We start from the raw sequence: 22,345 nt of genomic DNA, 5'->3' as shown, positions 1-22,345 counted from the left end.
TCTTCAACAACCCAGATAATCACGATGGTGTGATTACTCACCTAGAGCCACACATCCTGGAATGTGAAATCAAGTGGGCCTTAGGAAGCATCACTACAAAAAAAGCTAGTGGAGGTGATGGAATTCCAGCTGAGCTTTTTCAAATTCTAAAAGATGATGCTGTGAATGCACTGTACTCAGTATGCCAGTAAATATGGAAAACTCAGCAGTGGCCATAGGACTGGAAAAGGTCAGTTTTCATTCCAATCCCAAAGAAAGACAATGTCAAAGAATGCTCAAACTACCGCAAAGTGGTACTCATCCCACACACTAGCAAAGTAAGGCTCAAAATTCTCCAACCCAGCCTTCAACTATACATGAACAGTAAACTTCCAGATGTTCAAGCTGGATTTAGAAAAGGCAGAGGATCCAGAGATCAAATTGCCATCATCCACTGGATCATCGAAAAAGCAAGAGAGTTCCAGAAAAGCGTCTACTTCTTATTTATTGACTATGCCAAAGCCGTTGACTGTGTGGATCACAATAAAGTGTGGAAAATTCTGAAAGAGATGGGAATACCAGACCACCTGACCTGCCTCTTGAGAAATCTGCATGCAAGTCAAAAAGCAACAGTTAGAACTGGACATAGAACAACAGACTGTTTCCAAATAGGAAAAGGAGTATGGCAAGGCTGTATATTGTCACCCTACTTATTTAACTTATGTGCAGAGTACATCATGCGAAATACTGAGCTGGATGAAGCAAAAGCTGGAATCAAGATTGCCGGGAGAAATGTCAATAACCTCTGATATGCAGATGACACCACCCTTATGGCAGAAAGTGAAGAAGAACTAAAGAGCCTCTTGTTGAATGTGAAAGAGGAGCGTGAAAAAGTTGGCTTTAAACCCAACATTCAGAAAACTAAGATGGCATCTGGTCCCATCACTTTCTGGCAAATTAATGGGGAAACAGTGGAAACAATGACAGACTTTCTTTTGCGGGGCTCCGAAGTGACTGCAGCCATGAAATTAAAAGCCACTTATTCCTTGGAAGAAAAGTTATGACCAACCTAGATAGCATATTCAAAAGCAGAGACATTACTTTGCTAACAAAGGTCTGTCTAGTCAAGGCTATGGTTTTTCTAGTAGTCATGTATGGATATGAGAATTGGACTATAAAGAAAGCTGAGCACCGAAGAATTGATGCTTTGAACTGTAGTGTTGGAGAAGCCCTTCGACTGCAAGGAGATCCAACCAGTCCATCCTAAAGGAAATCAGTCCTGAGTGTTTACTGGAAGGACTGTTACTGAAGCTGAAACTCCAGTCAATACTTTGGCCACCTGATGGGAAGAACTGACTCATTTGAAAAGATCCTGCTGCTGGGAAAGATTGAAGGCGGGAGGAGAAGGGGATGACAGAGGATGAGATGGTAAGATGGCATCACCGACTCAATGGACAAGAGTTTGAGTAAACTTCGGGAGTTGATGATGGACAGGGAGGCCTGGTGTGCTGCAGCCCATGGGGTTGCAAAGTTCGGACACGACTGAGCAACTAAACCCAACTGAAGTGAGGACTTCTCTGCAGGTACAGTGGATAAGAACTCACCTGCCAGTGCAGCAGGCATGGGTTCAACATCTGGTCCCGGAAATTTCCAAATGCCAAAAGTATATGAGATCTTCAAAGAGTTAAATAATAAGACTTCTGTTTTTAACCATACCACATGGCTTGTGAGATCACAATTTCCCTATCAGGGACTGAACTTGCACCTGCACACTTTCAGCAGTGAAAGCATGGTGACCTAACCACCAGGGAATTCCCAAATAAGATCTATTTTTGAAAAAGAAATTATAAACATAGCGTTAACCAAATTAATATTTGTTTTTATGCCATAATTGACCACATGTAAATAATTTTAACAACAGTATGGCTTATAATAATGAAGTACATATACCACAGGTAATTTTGTAAATTCTAAATTCTTCATATGAGATATAAATAATATAATTTTGGTATTCACATATTACCTTATAATCAGCAGGCCCAGGAGTAATAAAAACTTCTTTCTGAACCAGGAAGAGAGTCCGAGGAACAGAAGAACCAAATGCACTTTTCTTTGGTTTCTTCCAGTAGGTATTGCTAAGGTTGTCAATGAACGTATTGTTTTGGATATTATAAAACCCAGGACCTAGAATTATGAAAAATATAATATATAATAATAAGCACCCTTTTAATTCTTTTAAACTTAGTAACTTTACTATTTTATTGTATTGTATTTATTGAATGAGTCTTTACATTCTAGAGTGCTTTAAAGTTTTCAAAAGTTTCACACACCTGATTTCATATAATCCCATAATAACCCTTTTACTTATCCCTGCCTCTGTACTCCTCCCCTCTGCCCTCTCCTCACTGGTAAACACTAGTTTGTTCTCTTTATCTGTGAGTCTGCTTCTTTTTGTTTTTATTCAGTTTATTTAGTTTGTTGTATTTTTTAGATTTCACATATAAATGATATCATACTGTACTTTTCTTCTCTGACATTTCATTTAGCATAATATCCTCAAAGTCAATCTATATTGCTACAAATGGCAAAAGTTCACTCTTCTATGGCTGGGCACTATTCTGTTTTTTATATACATCTTTATAAACTGAGTAACTGTAGGCAACTTTTTTAGAAAGACTTCTCATATATTGCTGACAGGAATGCAAAGTGCTTTGCTACTTTGAAAAACAATTTGTCAGCTTCTTACAAAGTTAAACTTATACTTACCATATGACCCAGAAATTCTACTTCTAATTACTTTTCCAAGAGAAGTTAAAACAAACCAAATGTCCATCAGCTGGTAAGCAGATAAACAAAATGTGCTACACCCAAACAATGGAATACTACTCAATAATAAAAAGAAAAAATAAATGCAACAATATGATTGAAACTCAAAAACATTATGCCAATGAAAGATTATATACAAAATTCTAAATAATGTGTGATTCCATTTACATAAAATTTTAAAAATGCTACCAATTCTTTGCTATCCATGTCATTGAGAGATAGTTTCATGCCCTTCTGTTCAATATGGGCTACCCTGGGTCATTTGACTGACTAATAGAATGTAGCAGAAATGATGTCCTGGGATTTTCTGAGGGTCAGTCATAAGAAGTCTTGCAGTACCCTATCAGGTCTCATGGAGCCCTGAGCTACTATGTCAAAAATCAGCTACCCTGGGGCAGCAATGCTGGAGCTATGCACACACTCTGAATGACAGTCTCATCTGAACTCTGCCTTCCAGAAACCCCACAAACTAATGAGATATGATAGAAAAAGCATTTTTTTAAGCCACTAAGTTTGTCATGCAGCAACAGACAACCTATACGCTAGTGTGTGTGTGCTCAGTTACTTCAGCTGTTTCCAACTCTCTGTGACCCCATGGACTGTAGCCCACTAGGTTCCTTTGTCCACGGGATTCTCCAGGCAGGAATACTAGAGTTGGTCGCCATGCCTTCCTCCAGGGGATCTTCCCAACCCAGGGATCAGACCCATGTCTCCTGCACTGATGGTGAATTCTTTACCCACTGAGCCACCTGGGAAGCTCTATATGTTTTGTGTTATATTCTTAGATATATAAAGATTACCCACTATAATCTAGTATGTCTCTCTATATAAATATATAACATGTATTATATATAATAATTATGTATAAATGTATATACTTATATATAACATATATATATATGTGTATATATATATATAAAAGAATACCCACTGAGAATACTAGAACACATGATTGGACATCCCCCAAAATAAAATTTTAACAAAATTGAATATCATAAGTTACATTACTGGCAGTGACCACATAGTTACTATATTATATATGTTCATCTATCAAGAGAAAATTAGGAACTTTATTGAAAAAAGGAAAGCAATAGAAAATTACAACTAAGATATGTGATAAGTTAAATTAAAATCTTACTAAAATTACACATTATTTTTATCTGAGTTTAGTGTATAGTCAATGCTTAAAAAAAATGTTGACTTAAATTAACAACACAACCCACAGAACAAAAAAAAAATTGTACTTTCTGGTGCATCCATCTTGTTAAGAATATTAAGTTACATCAAGTTAGAGTGGATACATATCAATTAATTTCCAACCTGGCATTTTCTCTGTCTTAGAGTCTTGTGTGAATCGAGCAGCACTTTGACCAAATGAGGTATTTTTCAATCCTAATGTTTTCTTCAAGGGCTTGAAAGCAGTTCGAGATTCATTGTATGTGCCAGGAGCTGGAGTGATTGATTTCATAGGGACAAACCTCTAGTAAAGAACAGGAAAATATGCCAGTTAGAAAGTAATGCTACATTTTGATATTTCATGACTTAAAAGCTGCCTTTTTAGTAATATAACATCTGGAGTTTAATTTATTTCTTAATTAAGTGAAGAAAATGTAGATGAATTAAGATCTTACACCTATCAAAACATAAAATATATACTTTTAGTAAAATCAGATGTATATTAATACAGTAATGAAAGGACATCATCTCATTATGAGATTCAGATGATAGTGTATGGACAATCTCCACATTTAAGATATTCTGAAAGTTAAGATAATAAATAAAATCTATATGATCAAATACAGTTTCTTCTATGTAATAAAACTGTACAAATTGACAAAGTTCCTGAATATGTATATTCAATTAACACAACAATATTAACTACCTTAAGAAAAAATCTTATCGATTCAAACGGTACATAAATCACTTTAACTTATAACATTAAATTTTTTACATTATAAACTTATAATAAGCTTACTTGATATATTCATTTACAGGGAAGCCTGGTGTGCTACAGTCCATGGGGTCATAAAGAGTCGGGCATGACTGAGCTACTGAACTGAACTAACTGATTAAATGTATCTATATGTAAACTATGAAATCTTATCTCATATAGATTGTATAATTTATTTTTTAACTTTTTTATTTGGAATTAATTTAAAATTTGGAATATTCAAAGTTATAAATAAAAATAATACAGAAAATTCCTGTGCCATGTTTATCCAGGATCACCTACTGTTAATACGCCATTCACTTTTTTCATTTGCCCGCTTTATTTCTGCTTTTCTGTTTGTATGTCCATTATTCCCTCTCTCTATCTCTATACACACACAAAAACACACACACACAGAGAACTATTTAATGGAAAGTTATGTATGTTGTGTTGTGGCCAGCCCTTTCTCCCTAAATCCTTTGTGTGCATTTACTAAAAATAGGAATATTTTCTTACATGTATTTTCTTAATGTAGCAATGATATAAGACTTTTATTTAATCTACCATTCATATTCCAAATTTGTCAGTTGATCTAATTATACCTCTAATGCAATTTTCCCATCCAATACATCATCTAGCCTAGGCTCAGATATTGCTTTTAGCCTCCTTTCAAGTAGAAACATTTCCAAAGCCTTCCTAAATATTATCTTATTATTTAAATGCTGAGTACAATATTTTTAAATGGTAATATTCAACCCTGGCTGCATTTCTTGACAAGTTTAAAAAAAAAACTGATGCCTGCCTGGACCCTATTCTGGACCAGCTCCATCAACTCTGGGAGACAGGAAAGAAAGCAATTGGATTTGTACTAAAATTTCCCAAAATATTCTAATTTGCAGCAAAAGTTGAGAAGCATTATTATAAAGAAAATCTTAGGTTTTAAAAATTACTAGTTGACATAAGAAAATTCAATGCATTTAGATAAAATACCAGACAAATCCTTAAGTTAATGACTTTTTAAAATAACTATCCCAGAAACATAATATGTCTTTATTCCTAAAAAATAAAACACCAATACAGTATACTAACACATATATATGGAATTTAGGAAGATGGCAATGACGACCCTGTATGCAAGACAGCAAAAAAGACACAGATGTGTATAACGGACTTTTGGACTCAGAGGGAGAGGGAGAGGGTGGGATGATTTGGGAGAATGACATTCTAACATGTATACTATCATGTGAATTGAATCGCCAGTCTATGTCTGACGCAGGATGCAGCATGCTTGGGGCTGGTGCATGGGGATGACCCAGAAAGATGTTATGGGGAGGGAGGTGGGAGGGGGGTTCATGTTTGGGAATGCATGTAAGAATTAAAGATTTTAAAATTTAAAAAATAAAAAACTAAAAAAAAAAAAATTGTCTTCTAAGTCTACCGGTTAACTGAATTATTGCTTTCTCAATCATGCTGCTGCTAAGTTGTTTTAGTCGTGTCCAACTCTGTGCGACCCCACAGACGGCAGCCCACCAGGCTCCCCCGTCCCTGGGATTCTCCAGGCAAGAACACTGGAGTGGGTTGCCATTTCCTTCTCCAGTGCATGAAAGTGAAAAGTGAAAGTGAAGTCGCTCAGTCGTGTCTGACTCTTCGCGACCCCATGGACTGCAGCCTTCCAGGCTCCTCCGTCCATGGGATTTTCTAGGCAAGAGTGGTGGAGTGGGGTGCCATTGCCTTCTCTGTTTTCAATCATAGTCATTAATAAATCTATCCATATTCAACTAAACACTAACGCTACCCTAGCAGGCAGTCCTGTTGGTTTTAACTCTTCCACATCTTTCACTTCAGAATCCCTTAAGCAAAACTGATACCATATTCCTTTTCATTTCTGAGAAATATATTTAAAATATTACACTTGATGCCAAGTGATGTCACATTAGGACTATATATTAGATGAACAGAACAGCATAAAAACTGAGAGTTCTGGTTGCAAAAATGTGATTTTTAAAAATCGAGGGCACACACAGTATCTCACTCCCCTACATTCATTCTGTGTTGTACCTCAAGTACCATCAAGCTGCTCAAGGCAAAAACCTAGTATTCATTCTTTATTCCTCCTAGTCCCTTACCCGGAGAAGGCAATGGCACCCCACTCCAGTACTCTTGCCTGGAAAATTCCATGGGCGGAGGAGCCTGGTAGGCTGCAGTCCATGGGGTCGCGAAGAGTCAGACATGACTGAGCGACTTCACTTTCACTTTTCACTGTCATGCATTGGAGAAGGAAATGGCAACCCACTCCAGTGTTCTTGCCTGGAGAGTCCCATTGACAGCGGAGCCTGGTAGGCTGCCGTCTATGGGGTCGCACAGAGTCGGACACGACTGAAGCGACTTAGCAGCAGTAGCAGCAGCAGTCCCTTACCACAACATTAACTCATTAAAAAGTCATGTTAATTATGTCTCCAAAATATACCTGCAATCTAACTGTCTCCAAGGAGGTGCTTAAGTACAATGAAACCAAAGTAGTCACATGTAGTCATCTAAAGGTTAATAACCTTCCCTAGTTAAGTAAGATAATCAGAGTTTACACAGTACAATTGGAGAAATATCACAACTACTTGACCCAGATAGTGCCACATTATAAATGTTTGTTAGAATTATAATGTTCTTGCCTAAGGAATAGCTTCAGCTCAGTTCAGTTGCTCAGTCATGTCCAACTCTTCGCAACCCCATAAATTGCAGCACGCCAGGCCTCCCTTTCCATCACCAACTCCCAGAGTTCACTCAGACTCACGTCCATTGGGTCAGTGATGCCATCCAGCCATCTCATCCTCTGTCGTCCCCTTCTCCTCCTGCCCCTAATCCCTCCTAGCATCAGAGTCTTTTCCAATGAGTCAACTCTTCGCATCAGGTGGCCAAAGTACTGGAATTTCAGCTTCAGCATCATTCCTTCCAAAGGACACCCAGGACTGATCTCCCTTAGAATGGACTGGCTGGATCTCCTTGCAGTCCAAGGGACTCTCAAGAGTCTTCTCCAACACCACAGTTCAAAAGCATCAATTCTTCAGTGCTCAGCTTTCTTCACAGTCCAACTCTCACATACATACATGACCACTGGAAAAACCATAGCCTTGACTAGACAGACCTTTGTTGGCTAAGTAATGTCTCTGCTTTTGAATATGCTATCTAGGTTGGTCATATCATTTCTTCCAAGGCGTGTCTTCTAATGTCACGGCTGCAGTCACTATCTGCAGTGATTTTGGAGCCCCAAAAATAGTCTGTCACTACTTCCACTGTTTTCCCATTTATTTGCCATGAAGTGATGGGACCAGATGCCATGATCTTCATTTTCTGAACATCTGATTTCAAGCCAACTTTTTCACTCTCCTCTTTCACTTTCATCAAGAGGCTCTTTAGTTCCTCTTCGTTTTCTGCCATAAGGGTGGTGTCATCTGCATATCTGAGGTTATTGATATTCTCCCGGCAATCTTGATTCCAGCTTGTGCTTCATTCAACCCAGCATTTTTCATGATGTTTCATGATGTTTCATGACTGGTTTGATCACCTTCCAGTCATATACTCATTAGCAAAATATATTTAAAACCCAGAGTAAAATTTCTTATAAGATAAACTGAACTTTCACATATGCAAATTTGCTTAGTAGAAAATGCTTAATAAAAATTACAATTTGAATACCAGTCTCTGCAATATTCTTAATATTGTAATCTTATGTCATTTAAGTCTACCCACATTTTTGGCAATATGATTTGCCTAGACTATATCTGTTCCCAATTTGTTTATATACCACTTTTCTTTTTATAATCTTCCTAACACCACTGAATTTGTTGCTAGTGTATCCTTTTACCTGTTATCCTCTATCTGTGAAACAACTATAGAACATTACCTTGGATTGAGAAAGAAAAGCAGGTGATGCACCATTCACATTTGATGTCGCACTTTTATGCTTCTGAAATTGACTCTTAATGTCATATTTTCCTGGCCCTGGTACTCCCTAAATTACAGAAAGAAAAAAAGACGTGCTCTCATTAAGAAAGTATCTATAGCACCTAAGGGAACAGTTGGTTAAATATCTGAACCAAAGCTGCTGCTGCTGCTGCTAAGTCACTTAAATCGTGTCCGACTCTGTGTGACCCCATAGACGGAAGCCCACCAGGCTCCCCCAGCCCTGGGATTCTCCAGGCAAGAACACTGGAGCTACAGGGCTTTTAAGTGATATTACCAAAGCTCTTCATTAAAAAGCAAGCCAGAACAAACTTAAGAGCAACAAACAAAAAAAAGAGAGAAAGGCTTTGCTTTCCTTTGCAAAGCCTCCCAGGAACCTAAAAACATACTGCTTGAAACTTTGCTGCCCTCTACTGATAGATCTCAGAAAAAAAATATTATCTGAGCCCTTCACGTGATTAAACATTACATTAAATAAATATATTTCTTCCATTTAACTTATACAACCAGCTCTTCTATTTTAACTACAAATGTTAGAAGATATAAGACATTAAGCTTTTAACTAAATACTTTACAAAAGATAAAATTAACTCAGTAAATAATAGGATTTTTAATTATCCTGCTAATAAAATATAAATATGTATCAGGAAGTACTATTTATTCATCATCAAATATTTTAATTACCTTGATAAAGTACCTTTCATAGTATATAAAAAGATTTAAATCATCTGCTTCATATATAACACTCTTACTTTTCTATAGTTGAAAGAATTATACATTGATTTATAAGTTAAATACTGGGCTTATAACTTGGATATAAAATGAAATTCTATCAGTAAATTCTGTCACCTATATTATTATAATACATCAAAATCCAACCATGTTTCCCAACCTCTACAAGTACTCTGATCCAAGCCACCGTCTCTCATCCAGATTACTGTAAAAATCTTCCTAACCACCTCCCCTGCTTCCAATATTGCCCATCTTCAGTCTGTTTCTACCACAGAAGCTAGCAATGGGTCCAGTTGAGGCCCTTAGTCAGATTGCACCATCCCCCTTCTCAAACCCATTCAATGGTTTTCAATCTCACTTCCAAAAAAAAAAAGATCCTAAATATGAAAAGAATTTCACTTCCAGACACTCTATTACCACTCTAACCTCCTCTCCTACTATTCTCTCCACTCTGTTTCCCAAAAGATCAATCACATATTCACCTAAGGACCTTTGCACTTACATTCTCTTTGCTCGGAATGTTCTCCTATATAGCTCCAAGGCTCACTCTTTCAATTCAATCAGTTCACTACTCAGTGTTACCTTCTCAGTGAGCCATTTCCAGGAAACCCAAAGAATCCCTGTTCCCTCTCCTATTTCTCAACCTTTTCATTTTTTACTACCCAAAATATCATTTCCTGCTATGTTGTAAGCTCCAAGAGGGCAGTTTTGCTTTGTTTTTTTTGTTTTGTTTTGTTTTGTTTCTGTTTCATTGGTTGCTGTATCTTTAGAGAACAGAAGAGTAGCTGGGGCATACTAGGTGCTCAGTAAATATCTGCATGAACTCATGCACTGAATCCTACATTTTCAATGGCCATATAATGACTTTAGAAGATATGTCCCTCTGGGAACTAATATGTCTCCAAAGAATAGCATTATCTATTTGTAATAATAGTAAAATATCTATAATTTAAGTAAAAAAATAATTTGAAAAATTCTTTAGGAGAAATTCTAATACATAAATACCTCTTCTTAAAAACAAATTAGATTCTAAAAATGTATGCAAAAGTCCATATTATATTGTCTCAAATGAACAGAGTTATGCAATTATTTGATGGCTGACAGAAAGATTCACTTTGATCATGGCATCTAAGTTTGTTTTTTCCTATGAACTTGCAGAAAGATACATTCAGAAGAAAAAAAATTTCTATATAGTTCTGAGTGTATATAAACCTATGAAATATGTATCAAATACAAAAATATGAACAAATATTCAAATACATGATGTAATATGTATTTTTTTTACAGATATGCTATATCAGTTTTCTCTCTGTATAGGCAGGCATGATAAAAAATAATTAGCTACTGACAAACAGGGACTACTACTACTTGCCTCCTGTTCTGAACAGTTGTCTAGTTGGTCATTAATATAGAGCATAGGGAAAAGACTAAGTGTGATTAATGAGGTGAGTGAATATACTTAGTCTTGAGAACTATTTTGCTAAAGACTAAATGAAATCGTGATCTCTTCAATAAATACTTCCTTTTCCTTTTCTTCTGTTTTCCACAAAGTTTCTAATATTACTGAACTTTGTTTCACTAAAATAACATAGAATAGTAAAATCAGGTCTTTACTTATAAAAAGTTAGAATTTAATAAGCCAATTCTAAATAAGTTCCAAAGTAGGACTGTGAGACACTGACCACTGAAGGGCAGGTCTCCCTTTGTGACAGTGTAAGAAGGTAAAATAAACTCTGCAAAGGCCAATGCTGTGATATTTATCCTGCTTTTACAAACTGTTATCAACAAAACACCTGCACGGATATCAGTCTATTAAGTACAAGGCCTCCCAGTGTCTCCTCTGAGATCTTGAATCAGAATCTTTTTGGGCACAGGAATCTACACTTTTAACAAGCCTCATAGAGGATTCTCAAGCACAATAAAGAAACACAGCTCAGCCAAAAAGGGGTCCCTACCACAGCTTTTTCTGCAAAGCACATCGATCTTAAAGTAGAAGGCTTAGATCTTAAAAGTATCCTGCCTTAGGAAGAAAACTTAAGATTACTGTGGCAGATTGTTTATGTAATCTTTTCATGTACAACCTAATAAAAATGGCCCTCTTTAGACCATGTGCTACCTAATGGAAGGACACACAGTCACTTATAAAGCAGTGTTTCCCCCACCCCAGGCAAAGGAATATGCTTGAGGCAGATGCACTTACCACCTCTTGTAGAAAGTTACAGGACAAATAAATTGCTCAACAAATAACTTCAAGGAACGGAGAGAAAAGAAAAGGGGGAGAGAGCAACAGAGATGTATCAATCAATACCAACGGCAATGCGTGGACATTCTGTGGATCTTGTTTCTATATTTATGAGACACTGGAAATTTGAACACTAATTGAAAATCTATCATATTAAGTAAACACTGTGAATTTTTTAAGATAATTATTTGGTTTTTTAAAGACTATCTTTCAGAGGTCACTACTGAAATATTTACAGATGAAGTGAAATGCCTAGGATATGATCAAAAAAAAAAAAAAGCTCTCTTTAAAAACTAGCTACCTTATGACCCAGCAATCCCACTGCTGGGCATACACACCAAGGAAACCAGAATTGAAAGAGACACATGTACCCCAATGTTCATCGCAGCACTGTTTATAATAGCCAGGACATGGAAACAACCTAGATGTCCATCAGCAGATGAATGGATAAGAAAGCTGTGGTACATATACACAATGGAGTATTACTCAGCTTTTAAAAAGAATTCATTTGAATCAGTTCTGATGAGATGGATGAAACTGGAGCCAATTATACAGAGTGAAGTAAGCCAGAAAGAAAAACACCAATACAGTATACTAACACATATATATGGAATTTAGGAAGATGGCAATGACGACCCTGTATGCAAGACAGGAAAAAGACACAGATGTGTATAACGGACTTTTGGACTCAGAGGGAGAGGGAGAGGGTGGGATGATTTGGGAGAATGGGAATTCTAACATGTATACTATCATGTAAGAATTGAATCGCCAGTCCATGTCTGACGTAGGGTGCAGCATGCTTGGGGCTGGTGCATGGGGATGACCCAGAGAGATGTTGTGGGGAGGGAGGTGGAAGGGGGGGTCATGTTTGGGAACGCATGTAAGAATTAAAGATTTTAAAATTTGAAAAATTAAAAAAAAAATAATAAAATAAAATAAAATTGATGTCAGTTTCAAAAAAAAAAAACCTAGGGTATAATCATTTATTTGATCAGATAGTGTGTAGAAGTTACAGGGACTGGGGAAAGGCAAATAGTTGAAACTTTACTCCTCTAACTTGGAGCCACCATCAGTGATGATGATTATTTCCACAGAAAATACTAAAAGCTTACTATGTACAAAGCAGTGTGCATACTAATAAATAAAGCATGGGCTTTGCTTTTGAAAGCTTACACTAGATCCCAACCCATGCTTTACAAGAGAATTATCTGGGGAACTTTTAAAAATAATAATGCCTTGTTCTACTTTATTCAAACTAAAGCCAATAGAAATGAGACCCAGGCATTATTAAAATTTTAAAAGCTTTCTGTTTAATGTTAATGTGCAGTCACAACTGAACCCTAAAATAGTTTAAAACTCACACTGCTAGGACCCTGCAGGTACAATCACTTTTCAGTGGTTCTATAACTGCCATTTTTCCCTAGAGTTCCAGAGTTCCCTTCTGTAAATAAGGTAAATAAGTGTGACCAGGCTTCCAGATATTTCCTTCAGCTCATGTTCTATAATTTTAAATTCTATAATTAAACTCTATAATTATATTTTCTTGAAAAAAATTAGAGATACCAAGGGAATATTTCATGCAAAGATGGGCTCAAGAAAAAGACAGAAATGGGATGGACCTAACAGAAGCAGAAGATACTAAGAAGAGGTGGCAAGAACACACAGAAGAACTATACAAAAAGATCTTCACAACCCAGATAATCACAATAGTGTGATCACTCACCTAGAGCCAGATCCTGGAATGTGAAGTCAAGTGGGCCTTAGGAAGCATCACTACGAACAAAGCTAGTGGAGGTGATGGAATTCCAGTTGAGCTATTATTTCAAATACTAAAAGATGATGCTGTGAAAGTGCTACCCTCACTATGTCAGCAAATTTGGAAAACTCAGCAGTGGCCACAGGACTAGAAAAGGTCAGTTTCCATTCCAATCCCTAAGAAAGGCAATGGCAAAGAATGCTCAAACTAGCACACAATTGCACTCATCTCACCCACTAGTAAAGTAAGGCTCAAAATTCTCCAAGCCAGGCGTCAACAGGACGTGAACCATGAACTTCCAGATGTTCAAGCTGGATTGAGAAAAGGCAGAAGAACCAGAGATCATTGCCAACATCTTCTGGATCATGGAAAAAGCAAGAGAGTTCCAGAAAAACATCTATTTCTGCTTTATTGACTGTGCCAATGCCTTTGACTGTGTGGATCACAACAAACTGTGGAAAATTCTGAGAGATAGGAATACCAGGCCACCTGACCTGCCTCTTGAGAAATCTGTATGCAGGTAAGGAAGCAACAGTGAGAACTGGACATGGACCACAGACTGGTTCCAAATAGGAAAAGGAATGAGTCAAGGCTGTATATTGTTACCTTGCTTATTTAACTTATATGCAGAGTACATCATGAGAAATGCCAAGCTGGATGAAGCACAAGCTGGAATCAAGATTGCCAGGAGAAATATCAATAACCTCAGATATGCAGATGACTCCACCCTTATGGCAGAAAGTGAAGAACTAAAGATCCTCTCAATGAAAGTGAAAGAAGAGAGTGAAAAAGTTGGCTTAAAGCTCAACATTCAGAAAACGAAGATCATGGCATCTGGTCCCATCACTTCATGGGAAATAGATAGGGAAACAGTGGAAACAGTGACAGACTTTATTTTGCGGGGCTCCAAAATCACTGCAGATGGTGACTCTAGCCATGAAATTAAAAGACGCCTTACACCTTGGAAGGAAAGTTACGACCAAGCTAGACAACATATTAAAAAGCAGAGACATTACTTTGCCAACAAAGGTCCATCTAGTCAAGGCTATGGTTTTTCCTGTGGTCATGTACGGATGTGAGAGTTGGACTATAAAGAAAGTTGAGTGTGGAAGAATTGATGCTTTTGAACTGTGGTGTTGGAGAAGACTCTAGACTAGAGTCCCTTGGACTGCGAGGAGATCCAACCAGTCCATCCTAAAGGAAATCAGTCCTGAGTGTTCACTGGAAGGACTGATGCTGAAGCTGTAACTCCAATACTTTGGCCACCTGATGCAAAGAGCTGACTCAGTTGAAAAGACCCTGATACTGGGAAAGATTGAAGGCGGGAGGAGAAGGGGACGACAGAGGACGAGACGGTTGGATGGCATCACCGACTCAATGGACGTGAGTCTGAGTAAACTCCAGAAGTTGGTGATGGACAGGGAGGCCTGGAGTGCTGCAGTCCATGGGGTCACAAAGAGTCAGACACGACTGAGTGACTGAACTAAACTGATAACTATATTTTTAATTTTCAAATTATCTTGATTATTCTTGACATCTTCTTTATTAATGTATGCATTATCCTCCATCTTTCTCTGAATATTAATTATAATTTTAATTATTTATAATTTTGTTTTACTATCTGTTTCCTTGGAGTTTCCTTGATGTTGGCTTCTTGATTTTTTGCTTTTGTGTTTCATGTCAGGGAGTTCCCTCAAATGTCTGGTGATCCCTTCCTCCTCATTCAGATGTAAGAGTGAGTCACTGAAAAATGTTACTTAAAATTTCACACGTGAATAGATGTGACTTGAAACCTACTGAACTTCATTATGTTTTGACAGCCTCACAACTCAGCCTTTGTATTAGCAGACCCCCAAATGTCACTCTTTGCTCACCCCTGGCTGACAATTTCGGTGAGTGGGAAAAGTGCCTAGAACATCTCCCTACTCTCTATATAAGCTTAAACTCTCCATTTCCTTTCTTCCCTACTTATAATTATGAAAAAGTAAACACACAAAACAATTCCCACATATACATTACCCAGGGTCAATAATCCTCAACTACATCCGCATATATTTCTAATCCTATCAATCTGCCCAATTCTCACTCATGATGTACAGGCAAATCCAAAATATCATATAATTTCCATCAATAAATACTTTAGGATATATCTCTAAAAAATAAAGGACTCTTTCTTTAACATAACCACAAAACCATTTTTCTATCTAAAAAAAATCAACATTTGACTTCTTAATTATCAGAGTTCAAATGTTTGTGATTGCCTCCTAAATTCATGTATATATTAAATATATATCAAATATGGAAACATAGAAATAAATATATATATACAAGGTATAATGCAATAAGATTGCAGAAAGGGCAAAGATAAGGGGGGGGGGAGGAATATTTTTTTTACTAGCTCCATTCCGATATCACAGGGTTTTACTTTAGATGCTTTGTTTAGTCTATAAAATTCAATTTTGCGATCAATACTTACTTAGATAATGTTTTTAGCTTTCCCTTTCTGTGATCCTTCTTACAAATAAACCAAACACTAATTCCCTATAGTTACTGAGCATCACTGTGTGGCAGGCACTGTACTTGATACTATTCCTCTTTATAAGAATCCTTAAAAATCCTGCAAGATAAACAAAATTACTCAAGTTTGCCTAACTGCGAAAATAAGATCCATGGAGATTAAGGAAATTACCTCTAAGACAACTAGTAGGAACACAAAGAAAACTAAGGTCTGACTAACTACAAAGCCCCTCTTCTTTTCTTCAAGGAATATTACCACAAAAGTTTATTACACAGATCATGGCAAAACTGGTTGAAGACCATTAAATTTTCATCACCCTATTACGTAGTGGCACGTCCTCTTTTATATTTCATAACGGAGTTCCTTTGGTTGTCCATTTTTACAAATAACTGAATCGCCAGATATGTGCTAGGTACATGCTAAGTTCCTGGATGTATAACAGGACAGACCTGTGCCCTCAGGAAGTGAAAACTCCAGTGAGAGACAGACCAATAAGACTGAATAGATAAATAAACTATTTCTAAATGGCAAGTAATGCAATTTGTATAAAGAATACAGAGTGCTAAGTTAGAAAGTAGCAGTGGAACTTAGACAGGAAAGACAAGTTATGCTGAAACCTGAACACAAGAAGGAGCTTATCTTGGGAAGAATGGATGGAACAGAAAAGCATATACAAAGGGGAAATTGGTCAGTACAGCATTCCTGGAAGAGGCTGGCAGGAACAAGTTTACATCTAGAAGTAAAATTTCTCAGTCATACAGTAATACTATATTTAGCTTTTCAAGGAATCATCAAACTGTTTCCCATAGAGACCACACCATTTCACATTCCAACTAACTACGTACAAAGGTTTCAGTTTTGGCACATCCCCACCAACACTTGTTGTTTTCCATTTTTTTATTATGTAAATCCCAGTAAATGTGAAATGGCACCTTGCAGTGATTTTGATATGCATTTTCCTAATGACTAAAGGTGTTGGATATCTTTTTGTGTGTTTACTGAGCATTTGTATATCTTCTTTGGAGAAATGTATATTCTCAAAAAGTCTTTTGCCCATTATTCAATTGGGTTGTTTGTCCTTCTGTTGTCAGAAAACATTTTAAGATGATATATCTGCCTGCCTGTGAAGATAAAAGAAGGGAGTAAATTTGCTATATGGCTCAGGAAACTCAAACAAGGGCTCTGTATCAACCCTGGGATGGGGATGGGAGGGGTGGGAATGGGGAGGGAGATGAGAGGGAGCTTCAAAAGGGAGGGGATATATGTATACCTATGGCTGATTCATATTGAAGTTTGACAAAAAAACAGCAAAATTCTGTAAAGCAATTATCCTTCAATAAAATATAAATTAATTTTTTTAAAAAAAGGGAGTGAGACTGGAAGCAAAGATACCTGTTAGGAGGCTATTTCAGAAGTCCAGGCAAGATAATGCTTTCTTACTTTGACTAAACAATAGTTCTAGTAATGATAATACAGTAATTATAACAACAAGAATAATAATCATGACAGATTGTCTACAAACATGCCCACCAAAAATTCTTCCTATCCCTAAAAGTTCGTGCCTTACCTCCCATCAGCAGATGGAGTTCATCTCCCTGTTTATGAATCGGAGCTGGCCCTGTGACTTGTTCAGACAAAGAGAATATACGGCAAGTTACACAGCACCATTTCCAAGCCTAGGTCTTAAGAGGCCTGACATGTTCCAAATTTGCAGTCTCAGAGCCCTAAGCCTGTTACACAAGTCCAACTACCTAAAGGAAAGTGAGGTCCAGCTAGCTTCCAGTCATTACAGCAAACCCAGCTAAGATGTCTCACATATGAATGAAAGCATCCATCTTGGGTACTCTGGAATGCAGCTGGATGAGTGGTCTTAGCTGGTACCATATGGCTTAGAAAAATTACCCAACTGAGTCCAAAAATCCAGAGAATTACTGTACGATGAAGGTTAATTTCAGCAGGCCTAGAATTGGGGTGAGTTGCTCTCCTAAAGCATTGACAAGGCACTGATCCTTGGTCAAGATGAGAAACTACTGATTAACAGTTTTGTTTTGAAATTATGAAACCCTCATGAGTTTGAGTGGTTGGCATCAGCTTGTTAGCATTGTTCATTGATAATAATAATTTGTACCTGGCCACAGTGAGATAGAAGGTTCCATAGTTGATTCTGGTTACGCAATAGAAAATGCCTACGTGACCAGTAAAGTACAAGAAATTCTGATAAAAGACTTCATCTGAGCTCCCAGGTTTTGAGATATCCACACATCTGTTAGCGGTTCCTGATCTAAGACAGAAAGCATGTCCTGATATGGCCTTATGGAGAGAAGACAAATAGAGCTCACTCCTGGCCTCTCTGGAACCTTTGCAGCCTTTGATGACAAAGAATACTTTATTGCTGTTGCTATTTGTATTCTTTGTCTGCAAGAAACTGTAGATAAGTTTCATCGTTTGGGGCCTTGAGTCTTCTCTAGCAATCTAACCTCATTTGTTGCTATTAGCACAATCATGAAAATAACAAATAGTTGCTGTTTTAGGGCACTGCATTTCAGGGCAATTTGCTAGGCAGCAATAGGTGACCAAAACAAAGCTAACATTTACTGAGTATACACACTTTTTCAGCAATAAATTCACAGACAAAAAAAATTGTGATACAAAGAAATTATTTCCAAAAGCAACATGGCTTGTAAGCAGGTGACTCAAATATTATCGGCTACTAGCACAATCCCAATTTCCAACTCCCCTTTCCATAACCATATCCCAGATAGGGGTAGCCTTGTGACGCTGTCCTGGCTGATGTCATATAGTGTCTGTGTGTATGCTCAGTCACTCAGTCATGTCTGACTCTTTGCAGCCCCATGGAGTGTAGCCCACCAGGCTCCTCTGTCCATGGGATTTTCTGGGCACAAATATTGGAGTGGGTAACATTTCCTCCTACAGAGGAATGTCAAGATCCAGGGATCCAACCCGCATCTGTTGCACCTTCTGCATTGGTAGGTGGATTCTTTGCCAATAGCACCACCTGGGAAGTAAGCACTTGTCAGGTGGAGAAAATCTAATAGAAGGAAGAGCAGGGTTAGAAGAAAGACAAGTTCAATTTTGAAATGTTACTTTTATAGTTCTTATAAAACATCAAGCTAGAGGTATCACACAGACAGCAATTTGTGGAAGACTGGAGCTCAGTGGAGAGTTCAAGGTACACTGGAAGTGATCTGTGTATTTGGAAGTGATAAGTACATAAAGGTGATACCCAAGGTCATCAGAGTAAAGGTGGTTTCTGAGGATATTGTGTGGACAAAGAAGAGAAAGAATTAAGAATATTATGTAATATTTATGTGATCTCAGTATTGTATTAATTTCAATATTAATTTATATATCACTAATCCTTGTATGCAGGTCAGGAAGCAACAGTTAGAACTGGACATGGAACAACAGACTGGCTCCAAATAGGAAAAGGAGTGCGTGAAGGCTATATATTGTCATCCTGCTTATTTAACTTATATGCAGAGTACATCATCAGAGAAGGCAATGGCAACCCACTCCAGTACTCTTGCCTGGAGAATCTCATGGACAGAGGAGGCTGGTAGGCTACAGTCCATAGGGTCGCTAAGAGTCAGACAAAACTGAGTTACCTCACTTTCAATTTTCACTTTCATGCATTGGAGAAGGAAATGGCAACCCACTCCAGTGTTCTTGCTTGCCTGGAGAATTTCAGGGATGGAAGAGCCTGGTGGGCTGCCATCTATGGGGTCGCACAGAGTCGAACATAACTGATGCGACTTAGCAGCAGCAGCAGAGTACATCATGGGAAATGCTGGGCTGGAGGAAGCACAAGCTGGAATCAAGATTGCCGGGAGAAACATCAACAACCTCAGATATGCAGATGACACCACCCTTATGGCAGAAAGTGAAGACGAACTAAAGAACCTCTTGATGAAAGTGAAAGAGGAGAGTGAAAAAGTGGGCTTAAAGCTCAACATTCAGAAAACTAAGATCATGGCATCTGGTCCCATCACTTCATGGGAAATAAATGGGGAAACAGTGGTTGACTTTATTTTTCTGGGCTCCAAAATCACTGCAGATGGTGACTGCAGCCATGAAATTAAAAGATGCTTACTCCTTGGAAGGAAAGTTGTGACCAACCTAGATAGCATATTCAAAAGCAGAGACATTACTTTGCCAACAAAGGTCCATCTAGTCAAGGCTATGGTTTTTCCAGTGGTCATGTATGGATGTGAGAGTTGGACTATAAAGAAGGCTGAGCACAGAAGAATTGATGCTTTTGAACTGTGGTTTTGAGAAGACTCTTGAGAGTCCCTTGGACTGCAAGGAGATCCAACCAGTCCATTCTAAAGGAGATCAGCCCTGAGTGTTCATTGGAAGGACTTATGTTGAAGCTGAAACTCCAATACTTTGGCCACCTGATGTGAAGGGCTGACTCATTTGAAAAGACCCTGATGCTAGGAAAGATTGAGGGCAGGAGGAGAAGGGGACAACAGAGGATAAGATGGTTGGATGGCATCACCAACTCGATGGACATGGGTTTGGGTGGACTCCAGGGGTTCATGATGGACAGGGAGGCCTAGCGTGCTGCAGTTCATGGGATTGCAAAGAGTCAGACACGCCTAAGTGACTGAACTGAACTGTGAATTTATGAATCATTCTAATCTTTCGACTCTAATAATTTTTAGAGCATTTACTATTATAAAACATCTAGATTTAATATTTTGGTAAGACTGACGATTGTTCCATTTTCCAAAGCTAATTAAAATGTTTTTATTCTAGTTTCTAAAAACAAGATGTTGTCCAAAATCCTCTTCTATTATAGCATCTTACAGTATGAAGAACTAAATTTATAAGGAACTTAAAAGGATGATTTGCAACTTAAAATATTTTAGGTATGCTGAATTCAACAAAACATTTGCTATATGATTATAATTGGCATTATCTTCTTAATTTAAAATTGAACATATTTAATAAGTATGTCCCAGGTACAGTTAACTCTTTGAGTCATTCAGTCATAATGACTGATTGGACAGAACAATATGTAACCCTGACTTGAGAGTATAGGAAAGAACACGTGTTTATATGTTCATTTTCATAATTGCAACATAAATTGTGGTTCATTTAGAAAGCGTAATGCCCTCTGTTTCTGATCTCAGGAAGCAAAATACTCTGATTTTTAAAAAAGAAACAGTTAAATTTAAACAGAATTAAATCAAATAAGCATGGTTAGAAGAACTCAAAGTAACCAAAAAGATCTGAAAATTTTGTGTGAATCAATAAGTGTATTATAAGTATCACTGGGTCTCAGATATAGCACCATTGAAATGAGAAAACTAAATACATGACCAGAAGTGCTCTGTAGAACAAACTGTATACTAGTTGTGCGCTAAGTTGCTTTACTCATGTTCAACTCTTTGCAACCCTATGGACTGTAGCCTGTCAGGGTCCTCTATCCATGGGATTCTCCAGGCAAAAGTACTAGAGTGGGTTGCCAGGCCCTCATCCAGGGGATCTTCCTGACCCAGGGTTTGAACCTGCATCTCCTGTGTCTCCTGCATTGCAGGCAAAATCTTCACCATTGAGCCACTAGGGAACCTTACCATATTTTCAGTAACAGAAATAGAAAATAGCTTTCCCATGTAAATCTAGACAAGTATATCAGGAGTATGTGAACTAAGAACTTCCGGATGTACAAGCTGGGTTTAGAAAAAGCAGAGAAACCAGAGATCAAATTGCCAACATTCATTAGATTGTAGAAAAAGCAAAGGAGTTCCAGAAAAACATCTACTTCTGCTTCAATGACTACATGAAAGCCTTTGTATGAATCACAATAAACTGTGAAAAACTCTTAAAGAGATGGGAGTACCAGACCACCTGACCTGTCTCCTAAGAAACCTGTATGTAAATCAAGAAGCAACAATTAGAATCCAACAGGAAACAACTAACTGGTTCCAAATTGGGAAATGAGTACCTCAAGGCTGTATATTGTAGGCCTTCTTATGTAACATCTATACAAGGTACATCATGAGACATACCAGGCTGGATGAGTAACAAGCTGGAATCAAGACTGCCAGGAGAAATACCAACAACCTCACGTATGCAGATAATACCACTTTAATAGCAGAAAGTGAAGTGAAGGGAAGTGAAGTAAAAGTCACTCAGTTGTGTCCAACTCTTTGTGACCCCATGGACTATACAGTCCATGGAATTCTCCAGGCCAGAATACTGGAGTGGGTAGCCATTCCCTTCTCCAGGGAATCTTACCAACCCAGAGATCAAACCCAGGTCTCCCACATTGCAGGCAGATCCTTTACCAGCTGAGCCACCAAGGAAGCCCAAGAATACTGGAGTGGGTAACCTATCTGTTTTCCAGCGGATCTTCCTGACCCAGGAATTGAACTAGGG

General features: G+C 37.8%; 1 protein-coding gene across 1 annotated transcript in view; it reads right to left on the bottom strand.

The window, feature by feature from the left end:
- The window catches only part of STPG2 (sperm tail PG-rich repeat containing 2), a 622,600-nt gene that overhangs the window by 470,763 nt on the left and 129,492 nt on the right, over positions 1–22,345 (bottom strand). Inside the window, exons 11-13 of the mRNA XM_060417505.1 lie at positions 8,634–8,741; positions 4,126–4,285; positions 2,003–2,163 (exon numbers count right to left, since the gene is read on the bottom strand). Coding sequence (XP_060273488.1) covers positions 2,003–2,163; positions 4,126–4,285; positions 8,634–8,741 — 429 coding nt within the window. The remainder of the gene's footprint in view (positions 1–2,002; positions 2,164–4,125; positions 4,286–8,633; positions 8,742–22,345) is intronic.

This window comes from Ovis aries, chromosome 6, assembly GCF_016772045.2.
Source record: "Ovis aries strain OAR_USU_Benz2616 breed Rambouillet chromosome 6, ARS-UI_Ramb_v3.0, whole genome shotgun sequence".
Classification (NCBI taxonomy): Eukaryota; Metazoa; Chordata; class Mammalia; order Artiodactyla; family Bovidae; genus Ovis; species Ovis aries.
Note: the sequence above shows the minus strand (reverse complement) of the source record. Positions and strands in the feature narration are given on the sequence as shown.